The sequence below is a fragment of the Mixophyes fleayi genome, chromosome 6 (genome assembly GCF_038048845.1).
Source record: "Mixophyes fleayi isolate aMixFle1 chromosome 6, aMixFle1.hap1, whole genome shotgun sequence".
Classification (NCBI taxonomy): domain Eukaryota; kingdom Metazoa; phylum Chordata; class Amphibia; order Anura; family Limnodynastidae; genus Mixophyes; species Mixophyes fleayi.
Genome location: NC_134407.1, coordinates 174813037 through 174833971, shown reverse-complemented (window position 1 = coordinate 174833971; position 20935 = coordinate 174813037). Strand labels below are relative to the sequence as shown.

The window sequence follows — 20935 nt, the reverse complement described above, 5'->3', positions numbered from 1 at the left end:
CAGCAATGACAATTGGCAATGGAGCTCTCTTGAATGTCACTGGAGACTTTGAAGAACACTGCTACCCCTCCTTCTTTCTACCTATGACGTTGCCCAACTGTTCTAGACTGCCAAGAATAGTGCTACCCCTTCTGTGTCCCTCTGTGAAATGGCGCTGGATCGTCGCGGAGGGCGGTACTTATAGAATCCAAAACTCGCGAGATCCGACGACGTAACAATGACATTTTGCCTCGTTTTCAATTCCGAGGGCGCGTGAAAGCTCAGCTCTGTTCTCTGATCTGCTAAGTTTGGGTGTGTTCGGTTCTTGGGGAATCGAGCCTGAGCATCTCTAGCCTGGATACCCCAGTTCAGTAGTAGAAGATGGGCCAAGCGTGCATGATGGCGTAAGTCACATCATGGCCACGCCTCCGATAAGCAATGCTGCATTTCAAGTCTTTGCGCAGCAGGGGGTGCAATTTGCAGCAAATAGTCTCATCACAGCCTAGTGCCCCCCCGTTTCGCAATAAAATCTGGTGAAGTCTGGGAGGGTGTCCTACTCTTCCGAGAGAACTCCCCAAAATTCTAGAGACTCCTGGACATTCCGGGAGAGTGGACAAGTATAACAGCTGAATTCTTGTGTATGTGTAAAATATATCTCTTGCTTCAATGTTAGCAGCCCAGTATTCACTGAGTGGTGCCACTGGCTCTTAGTGAATTGACATTGGTTCAGCGCACAGAATGGCTGCCTCCACTACCTGTACTGTGCATACTGTATAGCACTGCTTCTCTAAAAAGTTTACTCTTCTTGCCTGTAGCACAGATGTTAGTGTAAGAATATATGTGTAATATACCCCCCCTGGGAATGAAGCTACTGATTAGCTCAGCCTAGCATTCTGCCTCTGTGTTTACTTTGATTGGTGGTGAGAGAGCTTCAGTCGTTGTGCCCACATAACTAGCTCCTCTGAGAGTTGTAGGCAGACTCTGGGTGTGTAGTAACACTCTAGTGAGATCTGGCAAGAGACCGACATTTCTCCTTTTGAATGAGCTGAGCTAGACAAGCAAACAGACAGGAGATCTGCTCGAGATGAGTTACATATCCACTTTGAGGATCCAGCTGGGGAAACCCCTCCTGAATGGCCGAGGTGGGGTAGACCCCAATGGTTCAGAGAGTGACTGCAGAGTGCTACAGCGCAAGGGTATGTATAGTGCACAGTTTGTCACACAGTTAGATGAGGCAGTTTTTGTTGTAGTGAACAGTCTGAGATGGAACTGAAGGTTTTATTGTTTGTTTTGTTTTCTGTAAACAACTGAAATATGCTGTGGTGTTTACAGCTAACTATATCCAACCATTCACTTAATCCTTTACCTATTGTGCACCATTCAATGCAATAATCCACCTGTAAGAGAGGGCAGGGTGTAATGCTTTTCTGTAGTGAGAGGGAGAGGCCACTGTTTGAGTGCTGCCTTATAAGTGATTGCTGATGTTTATAGTCAGTGGTGATATTTAGAGGGGGACATACAGGATTAATAACACAGTAGCAGTTTACAAAAATACTTAGGAGTGGAGAGTAATACTATATGAAGAGATCTGGATCCATTATAGTGCAGACATTTACCCTGACTTGTATCAGAATTGCCTACATTTGAAATTGTTTTCTGGAAGTGCTTCATTGTTGGATAGATGCATCTAAGCAAATCGTGATAGACCTTGTTATTATAACATATAAGGCTATAAGAAACTACTGAGAATCCTGTGACCATTTAAAAGCATGATGTCTTTATAACGAAAAGTAACATTATAATAGGTTTTAATTTGTAAGTTGCTTGTATGAAGTGATTGTCATAGATGTGTTTTTCTACTGATGGTTCTAAATTTCATCACGGAATATGAATTATGTGACCCAAGCGAATGTCACTAATTGCCAGATATGTTTATATTTTTACGGGGTGGTTTTTCACTATTTACCAAATATGAGGCTCTGTTGTGCAGCCTATTTTGCATATATTAATGTAATTTGTGTATCGTAATGTCTATGTTCTTGGTTTTTATGATTCATAAATCTCCATGTATGAGAATTGCATTCAGTGTCCAAAGTTAGTGGTACTGTACTTTATAGTCAATATTGAAAATGGGGATATTTTTGGGGACCAATTTTTAAAATCTGCCCCTATCTCTAAAAATTAGTGACAGTTGGCAACAATGTTTATAATCCATCAATGTACTTGTTCAGAGCAGAATATCTATAATATAAATGTCTAGTGGCGTGTGTTAGTCTGTCTGTGTGTGAAAAAAAAAAAAACCAAGCTGCAGCGCCACCTGCTGGGCAGAGTTATACACTGACCTATATATTTCTTGAAGGAGACGTGACAGTTGGGAGTGGTTGGTGGTTGCCGGGGGTGACAGTGGGGAGTTTTTAACACCTTAAGTAGCTTGATTTGACTAGAATGCATGAGTATCATGCACGGGTTAACTGACCTACTAAATTCTTAGTGTGTGTGGAAAAAACCCCCTCAAAAAGGGCTGAAATTTGGTATACTGACATTATTGACGAGTTGAGGGGTCAAACTCATTTTCGTGAGGTAATTTTACCTCATGAACACACATGTGTACAGTGGCGGATCCAGGGGAGTGCGATCGGGGCAATTGCCCCCCCCCCCCCCCCTAGCAGGGGTTTGCTGCCGACGGCTGCACAGTATGTGCAGGTCCGTTTGGCAGTGACAGTGTGCTGCCCGGCTGCTCTGATTGTGTTTTAAACACAATCAGAGCAGCCGGGCAGCACACTGTCCCTGCCGAGCGGACCTGCACATACTGTGCAGCGTCAGAAGTCGGAAAGGGGGCGGGGCCTGCCCTAACCTCCCCCCGGGGAACAAAAATTTTCTAGATCCGCTCCTGCATGTGTAGCGGCGTGTGTTAGTGTGTGTGTGTCTGTGGAAAAAACAATTTTCTCAGAAAGGGCTCATCCGAATGACCTGAAATTTGGTATACTAACATTATTTGACAAAAAAATGCATGAGTATCGTGCACGGGTTAATTTGTTAAACATACTTTCCTACATTGTCAACCTCCCCTCCAGGAGAGGTGACTCAGTTCCATCACCGTGACGCCTCCTCTGCTGTGCAATCGCATGATTTGCAGAATCGGGTGGCGGGGATAAGATGGTACAATTTGCGCCATCAAGCCCGCCTTCTCCCACTTCTATAGTTTAATAGGGATGCCTGCTCTCCTGGGACATTTCAGGAATGTAGGCAACTATGCTATTCGCAGGAATATGCTTACCAGGCTGCAAGTGTTGAGGGAGCAGCAATATAAGGGGAATGAATTTAAAAATGCTAATGGGGTATTGGAAGGTTTTTATACATAAAACTTGGAAATTGTACTTTATTTTTTTTGCATAAAGTGTTACTGTTTCGTTGTTTTGTAAAGGGTTGTGAGGGATGCCATTTCAGCTGTCTCGGGCAGCAAAATGACTAGTCACACCCCCTACTTATTCTATAAATACATCCGCAGTCTTATCCAATACTCCAGTAAGCTTGTGACCACAGAGGTTTTTTGTTTTTAGTTTTACATTAACTAGAATACCTGTTTAGTGAGAAATAAAGTCCTAAGCCATTGGTAGATGTCACACAGTAATGCAGAAAATGTATCCATGAGTTTATGGACGTATTTATCAAACAGTGAAAAGTCCTGTTGCCAGGTAAACAGGTGCTTTAGTCAGTGAGAGGCATTTTATCAATTTGTCCTACACATCAAGGAGGTACCACCTGCTCTCACACTGATTTCCTAAGTAGCGATAGTGTCTCCATGCCTATTTATAAGGATCAGGGTGATATATGTAACGCCAATAAAAAGAAAGGACCAAACTTCCAGCTTGCTTTCCTTCCTTCCCCACTTTATTGATGTTATTTGTGGCTTGCTGGTAGCACCTCCGATTAGTCAGATGTGGGGTAATCCGTTACCCTACAATGAAATAATAGATTGGTGAGCAAGCCGTCCTTTTATAATATATACCAGTGCAGCATCATTTCAATAGAGATAGAGATATATATATATATTTTCTATATCGCACCTATACTTGTTCTGTCATTGTCGTCTCAGGATGGAGATAAAAGACAATCATTTTAAAAAATGTTTTATAAATTGAATAAAGCATTTTTCAATGTTTTTAAAGGATTTTTTTTTTTTTTTTTTAATCTTCTGCAATATTTTTTTTTCCTTATTTGAGAATTCTTAAGCTGCCCCAGCGATATTTTATTGATCGATTGTGGCAATAAGTGTGTTTATGTTTTTTTGGGGATTTATTTTATCTTGGCGATCATAAATCATCCTTCTAGTTGCATTTTGAGAAATAGAGGCCTTAATGGGGGTTTTAGAGACCATGTTAAGTGAAATGCTTCTACTATTGCAATCTAATTTGTGTTTTATATAGAGCATATTTACCACTACAGAAAATCTGTAGTTAATGATCTACATCTTGTTTAAGAATTTGCTTTGCAGAGGTGAACAGAAAGTTCAAGGTATAACCACATTGGCGACAAAAAGGTTCATATCTATTCTGTGCCAGCTGCAGTGGCTGCATGCAATGCAACAGTTAATTAAATATACTATAGTAAATGATCTTATCCAGGGCATGGCTGATCGTGTTGTAAGGTAGGCTACATGGCTGAGTGCATTCTGTACCTGATATGTGACCGAACGCTTGTGTACAGCTAGATACAGATGTGAAAAGCCGTAAAGAATTGTTAGGTGTTCCACAGTAATGCAGTAAATGTATCAAGCACTTTATGGGCATATTTACCAAACATTGAAAAGTCCTTTTGCCAGTGAAAACCAGGTGTTTTAGTCAGCAATAGAGCTTTTTATCAATTCACCCCTCCCTCCCTCCTTTCCCCCCACATGCAGAACATCATTGAACAGGAGATACCTCCCAGCTTCCTGACCCGCAGGACAGAGCCCTCGAATCCCTACTGTCCTGCCAAAATCTCTGGGAGGTTAGCACAGGAGCTGCAGAGCATATATCATTGAATATATTTCTGAGGGGAGCGGGGAAGTTGACCCCACATCCACAATCCTCATGCATCCCCTTGGATGGAGCCTCCCTCTGTTGTGTGGTTAAGATCCCTCCAGGCCTTTGGTAGTGAGGATTTGAATTTTGTAATTTAACTAGCAGTACAACATATTCTAATCAGTATGTTTGGTCTAGGGCGACTCCAGGCACAGATAAACCCCATGCACTTCTCTATGTACTGCTGCTATCTATGTGCCACCATGATTTGTGTTCTCTAACATAATCATATATTGTAAGAGATGATCAGGAGATAACGATTTATTACCAAAAAGGTGACAACAATAAACATTAGTGCTACAATTCAAAAACTGCCAAAAAGGAGGGAACAGTTTGTGTGTCATGAATGTGAATGCTTTTAGATGTACTATCTGCACCCATTCTTTAAACTATAAAACTAACTTCAAACTAGGAACAGTTATCAGTGTAACATATAAACATCTGATCACGTCTTCCCACTCCAGAATCCAAGACTTCTCCCGAGCTGCTCCCCTCCACTGGAACGACCTCCCTCGCTCCATCCGTCTCTCACCCAGTCTGTGCTCCTTCAAACGGGCACTCAAAACTCACCTGTTCCTCAAAGCCTACCAACAATCCACTTAACCCTTACCTTGTTGCCTTCGCAAACATCCTTCTCTCGTTCTCCCCTCTCTCAACCAGCCCCGCCCTTCTCTCCCTTACTTTAATGGCTCCCTCCTGTACCTGTTTGTCCACCCTCCCTTAGGATGTGAGCTCGTATGAGCAGGGCCCCTCTCCCCTCCTGTCTCCATACCTGTTCTTCTACTCCATCTTCGCTCATATGTCTGCCCGGAGTTCTGAAGTATTGGTACTTTGTGTTTATTGCTGTGTACTATGTCACCCTGTATGGTCTCCTGTTTGTATTATGTACGGCGCTGCGGAAACCTTGTGGCGCCTGACAAATAAATGATAATAATAATAATAAAGAACTACAATAGAATTCAATTGAAACGCTCAACTCCTAGGATATATTCCTTTATATTCTCCGCTATGTATAGATGTCTTAAATGGGGAGCTCATTGATATGATTTCCAAAAGCCGGTATAGACTTATTTGTGTAAAGCTCTTGTGACATCAGGGTGTACCAGTCACTTTCCTCATGGGACTTTCCCTTGTAGTAAACCTGATCTATTCGACTTGGGGCCCACTGTTAACGGAAATGATCTGTCTGAGCTTGGATAAGCTTCTCCTACTCGTGGGTGCTGTTATATGCTGATGTGGGTGTCAAAGACAATCAGCCAGAGTGTTACACTCGGACCGGGGGTAGTACACACAGACAGGGTTGTTTTTTTATTTTACCTTTTCAGTTCATGACGGAGTATATACAGTAGGATTATAGTAATTGTAGTTTACTTTTCAGTGTAATAAAATTGTCAAATTAATTTCAGTATATTTCTCTAATAGACTAGACTTCTCGCATCATGACTACTAATCCAATCTAAAGCTCCCCCCCCCCCCCCCCACCCGGCAACATTACCGGATAACGTAATACTTGCTTTCTCTAAAGTATGGATAATGAGAGAACTAAATAATGCTAGGTATTTTTTGCTGCCCATGTAATTACTTATCACTGATCCTCCAGCCATTTAGGCTGCCCTTTTTATCTCAAGTAAGATAATGGTCTGGTCTAACCTGCGTTCCAGGGAGGAAATATCAATGCTTACATAGGCTACCATATTGTGTAATCCTTTTCACCTTCATAGTGAGCCATTTCATCCATGAGGACATTATCTACTTCTGTTTTTACCAACATATTTTCTGAAACATATTTTTTTTGTGCCTCAATCAGCGATGAGCATTTATTTGTGAGTTACACCTCGTACAAAAGAGAAATGCATGGTTTTGTTCCTTTTAATCCCCCTTGTAAATATATTTCAATATACTGTTTATCTTAATAAACAAATAAAACAAACTCAGTGAACCTTTTTATGAAGGAAGTCCTGTTGAAGTGTAAGAGCAGAACATGGACATCTTCAAAGGAATTCAAAGTATAGGATGGAAACTGTTGTCCTCGCGTAACGTGTTGTGCAAGAGCCATTGTTCCCAAAAATATGCAAAAACAAACGAACTCTGTCTTTAAAGAGCACTAAACCTGAAGTATGAGCAAATTTCTGGAATGTATGGGAAGATCTGTGCGACCAAGGGTGTAACTACTATAGATGTAGCTGCTATGGAGGGCCCACAGCTTGGGGCCCCACCATAGTACCATTGTGGGGTAAAAGATGGGGAGTGGGGGACCCTTCCAAAGTTTTGTTATAGGACCTACAAGTGAAGTGTGTGTATATGTGTGATATATCATTACATTATACCATCCATATTACTGTAAAGTTGTAATTCTAAGGGGGGGTATTTTCCAGACTTCATATCTGTATTCATATTAAGGGATACTGTTGTTGCCTCTTAGCTGATATCAGAGAACAATAGCCTGCACTTAGCTGCATATGGAAATAGAATGTTAAAGCTAAGGTATGACAACTCTTAGACCACATACCAACAGTTGTTGCAGTTACATATTTTTTTTTTTTAAATGCTAGTAAAGTTGCATTGCACACATTTGTTACTGACATTTAGGAGCTTACTGTAGGCTTCCCCAAAGCGTTTTATCCACAGTAAATGCAACAAATAGAACATCGTGCATTCCACAAACCAAATTGCTACTACCACTCTAGCTAACACTAGTAGCTGTGACCCCCAGGACGTTGGAAGTTCCAGCTTTTTTAAAAAAATAAAATAATTTTTTTGTGTGGTTGTTGAACTGACCACTGATTGTATTGGGGGGGGTACGTGTTTGTGTGTTTATACACCATTCTACAGATCATTATGTGCTGAGGCCCCAAAACCGTTTCATAACTATGTAAGTGAAAATTTATATTGCTTAACTATTGGTATTACTATTTAAGACCTTTTTAAAGCGCTGTAGAGTATTCTGGCACTACATATATAATTTACCGAATAAGAAATTAAAGGGTCTATTTTACAAGTGCTGAAGAGCCACAATGCCGGACTAAACGCTGGCAAAGTCTCTAATCACTTTTTAAAACTTATAAAAGGGTTAACGCTGGAGAAATCATGGATTAACATGGTATTAACATAATTACTGACACCGCTGTCACATAGAAGTCTATGGGAACATTAGCATTAAGTAATTTTATTAAGCTGTGAAAAGCGACCTCTCACAATGGGGTTACAGGTCATTTTCAATGGGATCCAACGGAAGCTTCTCTGGATTTGCTGGATTCCTCCCTGGGGGGAGGGGTCATTATGCATTAAGCACTTTCCCCATTTGCTGGCAGTTTTAGGCTGCCGGTGAACAGGAAAGCGTTTGGGGGGGGGCTCACAGAGCATCCCCGACATAGTAAATTGCAGCATTGCTGCCTTATGTATTGCTGCAGTGGGCATTGGTACATGTGGAGGTGTACTGCACTGGGGTAATAAATGAACCCCTTCCTTTTGACCAATATTTGTCTTTTGTTGCAATTATGTTGTCACAGCTGTAATTTGTTCATTTATAGAGAAGTCGAAGAGCAATATGGTTTTACCTGATGAATTGGACAAGAACTGGGAGTGCAGCGCCGTGAATACTCCAGAGGAACCTAAAAAAGGTAATGTGGTGTCTGAAGGAATGTGAGCCCTGTCAGGGATGTGTGGTCTTCATTGCTACCCCAACTATCCAAAGCAACCAGTACACCCAATTTATTCTGAAATCTTAGACACATTAGCCCTATTTTATTTCACCATTTGTATCTAATATAAATGAGATAAAGGAAGTTCAGGTGAGATCTATGGTGAAGGACGGTTATTATTACCAGCTGCTGACTGCTGTGACCTTTCTACAGAGACCACGTTCATCTTTCATGTCTCCACCTTCTATTGTCTCTCCTCGTCCTGGCCGTACCACACCACCGGTAGCTGCACAATGCCGGTCACCAATAGCTGATTTTATATTGGTGGTTGATGCCTCTGCCTTACAGTGGCCGCACACACTTCCCCGACACCAACAGCTACAATATTTTTTCCAGTACCTTATGCATTAATTGGTCCCCGTTACTCTTGTTGGCTCGTTTGGTCAGGACCAACTTTACCTTCTGTTTCATGTAATGCTATTTTTATTTGTATCCTGTATATATTAATGTACATCACTATGTAATATGTTGATACTTTACCAATTAAAGAATAACATATAAAAATATATTATTGTTACAGGGTTTTATGTAGCTTCTATAAACTAATAAGTCTACTTGTAGATTTACCTCTTATTAGAGTGCTCCACCTCTCATTATCCCATCTCAGAGCCTTCCTTTCAGTCTCTTTTAAAGTCTCCAACATACATTGGCCTAGTGGTAGTATATTTGTACAACAACATTGGACATAGTATGGTGTCCTGGAGGCTTGTTCGGTCCAGAATATACACAAACATGACACTAGGCAAAGGAGAGGCCATCACAAAATGACTAATTTGTCTCGGTTATACAGACATCTTGCATATATCTAAGATATGTCCCCATTTTTAGTACACCTAAATAAATAAAATAGGAGTTTAGCCTGCCATTCGCAGAAGCAAGTCCTGGCAAGAAATGAAATGTCCATTAATTCACTTTTATACTTTTTTTTTTTTTTTCCCCCCAGTTGATCTTTTGTTCTCAGTTTAGTTTACATGTAAAACAAATGTTACAAATTAATGTATAAAGCAGTTGGTGTTTGGAGTGAGTACCTGTAAGACTTACAGGGGTTTTCCACTTTTAGGACCTGAACACAAGGGCGTTGAAAATAAACACCTGTTACACAACAATACTTTGTACTTTGGTTCTCTATCAGAATGAGCAAAGTGTGTTCTCACAGCCACCATGCAGCATAGTGGGCCAGGTATCTAGCCTTACTCATCAATACTGCAGGCAAAATTGATGCAACTTGCATGTACACAGGGGTTTAAAGGGGGTTTAGCTGGCTTAGCAATACGCATTGTATCAACCTATTTTCTAAATGGGACTCACTATTTTAAAGTAGTGTAAAAGTTTTGCTGGTTCTATATTACAGGAATGTTTGTCAAAGTGAGAGAAATTTACTGAACCCCGGCCCTCTGCCTCTCCATCGTACTGTTACTTCGGTGGGGACCCCTGTCCTGACATCGCTCATTGTGCCCTTTACAACAGAACCACAGAGAGAGATGTTGACACTGCCTTGACATTTAAACAGACCCCTGACTGGATGGCGATGTAGTCACTGACACTGATGTTTGCTCTAATTTCATATGGCAAAACAAAAACTATGGCAGCCTGTAAAAGTTGATTTTTATTAAACAAAGTGTATATACTTATAAATTATATTTGCATTAAAAAGCATTATCAAATTCTGAAATATAATTCATAACAGCCACCAATTAGCCATTCATGGTATAAAATGTGAAGCACATAAGAAAACAATCCTCTGATGAAACGTAATGTGACACGCGAAACGCACATGATTGTGACTGAGAAGCCAAACAAACTGTCTGTTTTTCATGCCCCTGGCTAGCACTGTCTCAGAAGAGAGCTATGTTTGTAATTTGTGTGTGTGTATGTACACTTCTATTTTGTATTGTGTAATACATTGATGGGCATTATGTTGCATCGGTGGGCCCATGGTGCAGTAATAACTCCATACTTGCCAACTTTGGCAGTATGATCACTGGGAGGTGGCTCCGTCATGAGGGTGTCGCCAAGCGGATCGCATTGTTAGGCCTGGCCCCTGTCAATTTCCAAATGTTGGCCTATCACAGCAAGGGGAGGGGCCAGGATGATGTGCTTAGCCCTGCTTCACCCACTTCACTAACGAAGAGGCAGGATGCGGGAGGTTGCCCAAAATTCAGGAGACTCCCGTACATTCCGAGAGAGTAGGCAACTATGGTATAAATCTACTTTACTGCCTCCTGGTTTTTCCTTTGAGATTCTCTCATCCTACAAATAACTGCAGGTGGATTTCAGTAAGGATGAAACTTGCAGTGAGGTTTTGTTTCTGGGATAGAAAATCTGCACAGAAACGCACCGGTTGTATACACTTGTTGTCATTTCCTTTCTCCAGTGAACACAGAACTTTACATAAGTTAACCTCTATTGCTGATCATTAAGTTACAGGTATCAAAGGTGGCGATTTAATGGTCTGTGACGTCCACCAACTAATTGGGAAGGGGAAACCAATAAAGGGTTTTACTACTTTAACTCCTACAAGTAAAGAGTGAATATAAACCGAAATACATTGAATGGAATTAATGCACCGAGCTTTCAAATAAGCAGTGTCCGTGTCCTGCCAAGCTGTCGCCACCTACTAATGTGGTGGGAAGCAACAAGCTATATTATGTCCAAACTTGTCTTCTGGGCGTGCTTGTCCATGGAACACATTAATATGCTACTCACGATCTTTAACACCTCTGGGCCTAACATGGTTTCCTCAATTACCTTGTGCAGGTCCAATAAAGCACCAGCTTGCATGTTGCAGCAGTTCAATTTGCAAACTCCTCCAGCACTGGCTATTAATTATATGAATAATGCACAGGCTGTATGACTGTCCATACTGACATTCTGTCAGAATCTGTATGATACATTAATATATAGTGGATTACTCCTGTTCAATTACAAGTTGCATATGAACCCCATGTTATGTATTTCCCAACACCAGTCTAAATTATTTTGATTTGTGTTCTAATGCCTAAATTACTGTTACCATGATGTGAGATGGAGCGACTTCTTCCTCCTCTCTGATATCATGTAATGAATAGAATAGACCACATAACCCATAGGTGCTCAAAATCAGTCTTCAAGAGCTACCAACAGGTCATGTTTTCAGGATTTCTGTCTGCAGAAACAGGTGTGATAATCACTGATCCAGCCAAATAGATGAACTCCTCTGTGCATGGTTAAAGATATCCTGAAAACATGGACTGTAGGTAGCTCTTGAGGACTGAGTTTGGGCACCTCTGACATAACCTGAACTTCCATTCTACTTGACTTTCCTATATGGAAGATTGTTTGTAATCAAGACTTGGCGTTTGGCACTAAAGGCCTAGCTGAGAACAATGTAAAGCAATAGCTTTACAGTCTCCTTAATTACACAGCAAGTACTCTGAAAGCTTTCAAGGTTTCTGTCTGCAGCAGTGTTGGCTGTAGTAGCTCTGTATTAGTTGTCAGAATTAAAGCTGAGGGAAACCCAAATATTGTCAGCTGTTTTGAACCATACCAAGTTAATGGTCAAGTAATAATCACACCAAGTAAATATGAATAAGTTTTTAAGCATTCATATAGCAGTGGGAGGAAGGGGAGAACTTTCACCAATATGCAGTAGTGGTCTATATCTATATCCACCCTTATTAAGTAGTTCAATGTTAAAATACTTGAAAAAGGTCAGGTTTACTAATGTGAAAATGGGGAAATATATGACCATTATAAAATCCCAAATTTCCTCTTCATTTTGTATTTGTTTTTCTGAATCTATCCTGGCTTTCTCTCCATCTTTCAGGCATGGGTATAGAAATGAGTGACTACAGGAGTAGACCTACAGTTAATTAATTTGTAAAATGTGTATCTCTATTGCAATCTCAGTGTATTTTTATGCAACTAATTGCATGCAAAAGTGTCATCTCTACAGCGATAATTACTTGGTTTTGTAGCCACGTTTCTAATTTGTGGCAGGAATACATATAGGATGGGACCGTGTTACCATTAGTTTTGGATGCACAAGTGGTGATTACTAGGGGAACTGGGCGTAACTCCAACAACAGGACTGTTTTGTACAATTGTCAGTGAGACAAGACTTTTTGCGGAAAAATCGAACTACTAAAATACGTCTGGTTTTATTTCACACCGGTGCCATAAAATCACTGTCATATTCTCTTGATGGTTCATATTTAGTCTCCTTTGTGTCTTGAGGGTGACAGAATCCACAACCTTTACCTGTGTCGTTAGAGATGTTCTCTGCCTAACCTCACCTTTCTTCTTCAGTGACAGATGTGAAGATGACCTCAGGGGGGGTGACCCCTAGCCTCAGTGTGGTGAAAACCTGTGAACGATACCTGACTCTCACCTTTGAACTCTGCCCCCAGAATGAAGGCGAAATATGTGTACGCAGAGTGAAGTCCCCAGTGCCCATTGTCACTACTGTACCCTCTGGTGAGAGTAAAAATGTCTATAAATTAACGTTCTTGATTTGGGTTGCCATAAATGACAAATGGGAAACAAATAAATAAGTTTTGCAGTGGCAAAAAACAGGGCTACTCTAAGAACTTTAACTGGATCATTTCAGTTTTGCTATGTTGTTGTGCACAGGTTGTCAGACGCTCTATGAAGTGCCGATTGCTCATCACAATCATGGAGACCTGTTATTTCTGTTTCTATAATGACCGAACTGCTTATGTGACCAGTCCTCTAGTTGCATATGATGTGACTGTTTAGCACATCTCTCCCTTTCTTTATTCCCTTTCCCCAGTGAACAGTTTTCTTCCCTCAGGGCAAATATGTAAAAAAAAAAAAAATATTTCAATGCTGTAAAGAAGTTCCAGGATTTTACTTCTGCTTTCTCCTCAGCAAACAGGAGGCAAGTTAAGGCCGGTCCACTCCCTGCCCTCCTGGAATCACTTCCCCCTGACAGCGGCTCCCAAGAGACAGCTAGGACTAAGACCCAGCCGGCCAAAGGTACCTTTTATTTCTTTCTTCCTCTAGTCTGAAGCCATTTATGTTATTAAATATTTAATTACTTTTATCATTTCTTTGGCACAACAAAATAATCATCCAAGAAGTGGGTGAACTGCTGTTCAATGTGCTGCCAATGCCCCTATTTGCCACGCTGTGTTGGCTTATACGCTGTATGTGCCATAGATGCTGCTGGCATGCAGCTTGTGACTCAGTAAATGGTAACCTCACCAATTATATGACAGAGAGTGTTTTAGAAGGAGTGCCAATAACAGGTGCCAAATATATAAATTCATTGGCACAACAACTAACACAGGTATGTTTTGTATGTCTGTGCACCAGGCTAAACACTAGTGTATAAGAAATCTAGATATATATTTTTTTTAATACATTGTATGACTGGGTTATACTAGTCAATGTCTGACAGTTTATGAAGTATACAGAGTGATTTTATCTCATGCTGGCCCTAAATCATGTGGAAGTGACAGGTTTCCTATTTGTTCTGCTAGTTTGGGAGAACAGAGAGGGAAAGAGAGCATCCACCACGGCACTGGAGTCCCCTCATAAGAAGAGCAGCGTCAGTCATTCAAGGGCTGTGTCCTTCCACTCTGATTCCACCGGTAACAGTTCAGCTCAAGGTGAGACCACGCTGCACCTCCACATACAGGTAGTGGTAGGGGGAGGAAAAGTTGTATAGAGTGATGGGAGTTATAGGGAGGGAGAGGGGGCTGGGGGGGGGGGTTTATAGGGAGCAGGTACATGGGTTATAGGAGGACATAGAAGGAATGGTCGCACTGAAAGGATAATGGGAAGATTTGCTTTGTATGGTTTGAAGTTTTAGAGGTGAATTGTACAGTTTAGAAAGAGCATTTGGATTCTATGGGGTAAATGTATCAAGCTGCGGGTGGAGATGTTGCCTATAGAAACCAATCAGATTAACTGTCACTTTGTAGAATGCACTAAATCAATAACTAGAATCTGATTGGTTGCTATAGGCAACATCTCCATTTTTTTTTTTAAAACTCACAGCTTGGTACATTTACCCCAGATGTTGTATTGGACATATAAACACAATGGGGCTCTAATAGAATTGGACGCATTATCTCCCCGAACTAAAACAGGAAAAGAGGATTGGGTGAAAAATCATCTATTTATATAGCGCCACTAATTCCACAGCGCTGTACAGAGAACTAACTCGCATCAGTACCTGCCCCATTGGATAGTCTAACCCTAGTCTGTGTATGTTAGAGGATTTAATTTGATAGCGGGCAATTAACCTACTAGTATGTTTTTGGAGTGTGGGAGGAAACTGGGCGTGTATGTGCATAGCTCAGACAGAGGCTTCTCATGAGCCGTTCAGTTGTACAACACTAGTGTATACGCAAGGTGTATGTCAGGAGTAACCAGTGTGTATTCTTATGGCCCATGGTAGTGTAGGAAATCGCATAGAGATTTGGCTTCACAGTGTTGGTAGTAAATGCGAGGTTGCATACCCTATTTGTACATAATATATTACTGTAATGAAATGTCATAAGAGAGAATAGTGTCTGGACAGTGTTGTTATAAGTAAATATTAAATTAAATACAAACATCTGCATACTCTTTAAAAATAAATTGGGAATCAGTTTTTCCTTCCAGTGGTTAAGTTATGTGAACAGACTACCACATTCATATAATACAACAGCCACACTGTGTGTCTTAACCCTTTCCACTAGTACTTGATTCAATCTACCAATCCGAAGCGGCTAGCTCGTGTTCATTATCGGTATGTGTCGATGTACCCATACAACACACACCCCCCGACAGGTGTATGTGTGTTGTATGTACAAGTCTACCTCAGTCACAATTGCAAGAACACGCCCTCCCTGTGCTTGGCCTATGCTTCCAGCCCATGCCCTCCCGCGTCCTGACCCTCCAAGCGTCAGGAGTGGTCAGTGTAAGATCTGGCAACACTGCATACAGATGTCTGCATGTGCTTTCTTCTGTGCGCACACACAGTACGTGAAAACACAGATAAACTATACATGAGCCCCAATGTGTGTATTAGAACGGATTACAGGCATACAGTGTGGGAATAGCATCTCAATACCTATCAATAATAAACATTTATTCTCCCTGGGGCTGTAAGTAAATCATCCATGTGGGTTGTGTGTGTAATGTGTTTTCATTTAATTACAGAATATTTATTTTCATGGGAGGTAATTACATTTTCCAAAATGTCCCACCCCAGTAAAGAACAATAAACACTTCTCATATAGTAATCCAGCTACATAATAATAATAATCCCTGCCTTGTAGCAGTGTGAGCAGTTTATAGAGTGTACAATTTTGCAATAGAAACGCAATTGCCTGGATAGTCTCCATAATTTTACTTTTGTGGACTTTGTCAGAAACAGGGGCTGGCTGGCAGACTTTAGCCCAGGGGGCAATCACACAACACTGGCCCCTAAGTAGTGGTCCAATGATGTAACATGGTTATCATTTTAGACAAATTTTATACAATACACAGGCAATACTGTGTGCAGTACTGTTAGGTGCACGTAGTTCTGCCTTCAGGAGCAGTACAGTGTGAAGCAGGACATATCTACCAACTGTCCAAATCCTGACTAAGCGAGACAGTCACCCAAATTCGGGACTGCTTCAACAGATTCAGGACAGTTGGCAGACTTTCCTGCTCTCTCCTACCTGTTCTTGTCACTTTCACCACTTATGGCTGCTGGTGTCTTTAGATCAGTTGCTGCTTGTTTGGATCCTGGATCCTGAAATGTTGGAGGCCCTATGTGGGAAAAAAAATGGGTACAATTCCAACCAGCCCCAGTACATCAGTAGCACACAAGTTTTATAATTAGGCTTTCCTCCACCCCCCAGCATTAAAATAATAATATTCACATTTGCTAAATAAATCTATTTCCCTCCAATCAGCCCTGACAATAAATATAATAGTATTCCCATCTAATAAATAAACCTTTTTCAATCCCTCCAAACAGCCCCAGCAATAAATAAGAATAGCATTTACGTTTATTATAACCATTTCCTATAACTATCACTGGCATTAAATCATATTCACAATTTAATAAATAGCCCCCCTCCCCAAAATCAGTCCCATATTCAATTAATAGCCCCAAACCACCTCAGCATGAAATTAAAGGTTCTGCCACCCCACCTTAAATTAATAGGCCCCAATATTAAATTAAATAGCCGAACCAATAAATTAAATTGCCCCACCATCACCCCACAAATAAAATAGCACCCATTAAATAACTAGCCCCCACCTGCACTCCACCATTAGAGCCTACCTCCCACACTATATTAAGACCCTTCTTCCCTCACATATTGTATTAACATACTGCACCCCCCCCCCCCTGCACACCTACTCACTATATATGCTGCCCACAGACTCACTATATTTTATATACTGCCAACGCACGTACACACATACACAAAATCAACACCTCCATCTGCGGCAGTTCACACATTGGACGGCACCTGTCGCATGGTGCGCGTCCCATGTGACAAGCCACACTGAGGCAGGGGAGAAGGGGTCGCGACCAATAATGAAAGGTGGCTGGTCCCGGAGGAGGGGCCAGCCACCAAGTAATAGAGACTTGGGCCGGTTCATGCACCGGCCCAAAGTAGTAATTATCTATCCGGCTCGGGGGCATGTGCCCCCGGCCCAGTCCGCCCCTGGCTCAGAAATGTGATGTGTAAATTGGCTGATTTAGTGCATAGGAGCAAAACTAGTGATGTCACTAAGATAGCGGAGAGTCGGATTTTGCTTTGAATGAGACCCTGTGGGAGGAGCTCCAGTTGTCTGTAGTGTGGAGGGAAGCGTAATACGTTGTCTGTAACAGAGCTTCAGTGGAAAGTAGGGTTAATCCCGAGCAACGTCTTCCACCTTTTAGGGTCCATATTTGAAAAGAGGTTTAGATGCCCTTTAAATATGAAAATGAGCCCATATCAGACAGTTGGCTAGATATTCCTCTATTAGAGTACATCTGTCTACCTTTTTATAGTTCTTGCCGTTTCGGAAGGTCCACTATAGACCCCTCTATACCATTGGGGTTTTGTTGTAGTAAGTTGAAACTACTGATATCGGGAAGACGACACAACTGTGGAGGATGGGAACAGACAAGACTGCGTGTTCCTGGGCCCCCCCATACGATCCAGTTCAAAAAATGTATTTGGTTAGATACTGTACACTCGTGAGTGTATCTAGCCAACCGTTTGATATAGGATAGGGGTTGTATTTGCATACTTAACCCTTAAAACTCCACAAAGGTGGACTTGTTCTTTTCAAAGTAGCTGAGCTCACTGCATTTTTTTGTTTGCAATAACATGGGATTTACTACTGCAATGTTACCGTAAGTTTACTGGGCTACTAGACTGAAGGAAAATAAATGTTTAAAACAATGCTGTAGATGTTGAGTAAAACCAGGCTAAGAGGTGGTTGACAAGTTATGACTTTATATATTGGCTAGTACACATGGGTATGGAGAAGTGGGAGGCTACTCAATATCTGTGGATGGTACACAAAGATGTTTTTTTGGGTGGTTTGTGCATGTTCTATAACCAGACGCTAGTTAGAATGGAACTAGTAATAGTGACCTGATCATTGTTTAGTATGAATTCATTATTTAACTCAAATATGTGATGGTAGTCAGGTTAGTAGATGTCTGGTCTTTGTATTTTGTTTTCATGTATTAAGTCATGTTATTTCTCGTTGCTGTCTGTCTATTGTATAATGCTGTAAATGTCATCTACGTTGGTAAGTGTGGGATTCTCCCTCCTCCAGCTTATTGGGAACAGAGATACAATGTATTTTTTTCCACTGAGGCACCTCCCATACATTTTAGCTAAGTACCTTTTGGCTGTGAAATCGCATAGCAGTTGTCTTGTATTAAATGCTTAAGGTGGCAGTTGAGTCCACTTAGTGATGGTGATTTTATAGAGAAATATTAACATATATTTTACAAAACAGACAAACCACTAAACAACCTTTTATGACTGTATATTGGTGAAATTTAATTTGGACTTAACGGGTTAAAATTCTAATCTTCCTCCACCTGCTGCAAACAAAATATTTGTTCTAAATGGCATTTCCACCTTCAGATTATTTTAATTTATCATGTTGCGTAAGCCCTGCTGCAACTTTTACTAAATACATTGCTTTCTTTATTGCTTTCATTTATGTTTTTCAGCATTTTTCTTTAGATCTGCTGTGCCCTCTACATTGTATACAACTGTATGGCCATAACCATGTTCATAAAATGATTCTACATAAGCTGCTGATACCTTATCTAATACTCCCGTGTTGCCTGGTCCCTACACAGTCTCTCTTCTGACATGGAATTGTCCACTGAACGCTTGATCACTTGTCCCTCTGTCACAGGGGATTGTTGATTATTCATCAACCGACCTGTTGCTCTGTAGTTGGACTGGTTCTCAAAAGAAACAGATATGTAAATGACCGAGGTAGAAGTCAAAATCATACATCAGACACAATATTTCCAATCTACCGTCCGGATCAATGTCTAAATTCTTGCCTTTGAATTCAGCCAGTCTGCCACTATCGAGAGCAGGGTCGGACTGGCCCGCCGGGGGACCGGGCTATCCACCGGTAGGCCCCGACCCTGAATCGCTTCCCTAGTCGTTGGTGGGGGGGGGAGCGAGAGACTTTAACAGTTTGCTGATCTTGGCGAGTTGGTGGGTACCTTCTGGGAGGCAGTAATACTGCACCCTGATGTTGTCCCAGTTGATCCAGTTCTATGGCGTTTAGGTTGAGGACCTTTAAGAAAGTGGCAACGTGTTTTTGAAGCTTTGTGGAAGACTGTATGTGGGGATGTTTGGCCCCACACTCTTGGGGAAATGCAGTTGGAGCCTCTGAGTGTCACAAGGCAGCTGGTCTGGCAAACGTAGGCATTTCATTTATCCACTCCACATTCTTATCGCTTCTCTGTGAGAAGTTCCATTGCACCTTGCATGGCTGGTGTCAGCAGGATGGGGACTTTTCGCCCTAATTTTCCCCGGATTTCAATACAAGTGAACTGCCGGCAGAGCTTTCACTCAACCGCTGAAAGTGCTTGGGCCACATCAGGGTGGAGATCGGAAGTAGCTCTTGAGGAGAAAGTAGTCAGTAACATCTTGGAAACTTCCCCTAACCTTCTTCGATTGAAAAAGATCACCTGTGCCAAGGTGACTTTTGCAAGCAGTGCCCAGCGTAGGCTCTGTGGATAGACTGCTTCTCATCGAGGTACAAGTGCATCTTTTTCATATCTTCCATGAAAGACAAGAGTTGAGGCATGTTCCACTTGGACGCCTTAACGGTTTTCAAGGCAGCCGATGAGATCAATTTGTTCAATCTTGCCTAATAGATCTTTCTGAAGTTGCATGTGTTCTCAACTGCAGCAGTGCAGCCCTCCATCATGGCTCGGCACTCCACAATGCTCTTTTGCAAGCTGTGCCCAACCTTGAGTGCCAGCGAGGGTGTCTTAAATGTACCTGTCTCCTTGTCATAGCCAGCTACCAGCTTCACAGTTTCTCGTACATGCAGAAAGTATGATGGGATAGTAAAGTCTTCCATCCTCTCAAAAAGAGTAGCTCTTCTGGCCTGTAGCAGTAGCCTGCCCATTTTTCTAAGCTTCTGACAAATGTATTCGTGCCTGCCAATATCTGAACTGACCCAGTTGAAGGAATGCTGCCCCATCTGCATGATGCATCAGTCATTTTTGACTGCGAGTAAGATTTCATACAGGGTCATGTTGCCCAAGAGCTTCCAAATGCTACCACTAATGTCAGGTGGAACATGCTGAGCAAAGGCACACAGTGACTGTACGAGTGCTCGGGGCTTTTCATGGCCCGGGCTACTTCAGTGTCGTTGTGGTGAACATGCTGCATATGCAGGGCTATATTTGAGAGGGATACAGTACAGACAGTACTGCTTTTTGTTATACACACTGGAGCCATCACTGTTTCTGGATATCATTTGGACAGACACAACGCCATCTTTTTGGCCTTCTTTGTTTAAAACACAGCTGCCAGCAGGTTGAGAATGGTCGTGCATACAACATATCTCTGGGTGTCTGCACTTTGCTCCACTGCCACCTCCGACGTGTCAGGGGCATATTCATCTTTACTGCTCTCCAGGCTGTAGTCGGAGCAGCCAGTGGGCTCTGTCATGCTCCACTGACCCCACTTCACTTTCAGCAGCAGACGAATGCAA

The 20935-nt window shown here is 41.7% G+C and overlaps 1 protein-coding gene across 1 annotated transcript in view; it reads left to right on the top strand.

Moving 5' to 3' along the window:
• The first annotated feature begins 945 nt into the window (after positions 1-945).
• The window catches only part of LOC142094812 (myosin light chain kinase, smooth muscle-like), a 42004-nt gene continuing 22014 nt past the window's right edge, over positions 946-20935 (top strand). Inside the window, exons 1-5 of the mRNA XM_075177350.1 lie at positions 946-1175; positions 8573-8662; positions 13031-13198; positions 13613-13720; positions 14227-14355. Coding sequence (XP_075033451.1) covers positions 1064-1175; positions 8573-8662; positions 13031-13198; positions 13613-13720; positions 14227-14355 — 607 coding nt within the window. The 5' untranslated portion in view covers positions 946-1063. The remainder of the gene's footprint in view (positions 1176-8572; positions 8663-13030; positions 13199-13612; positions 13721-14226; positions 14356-20935) is intronic.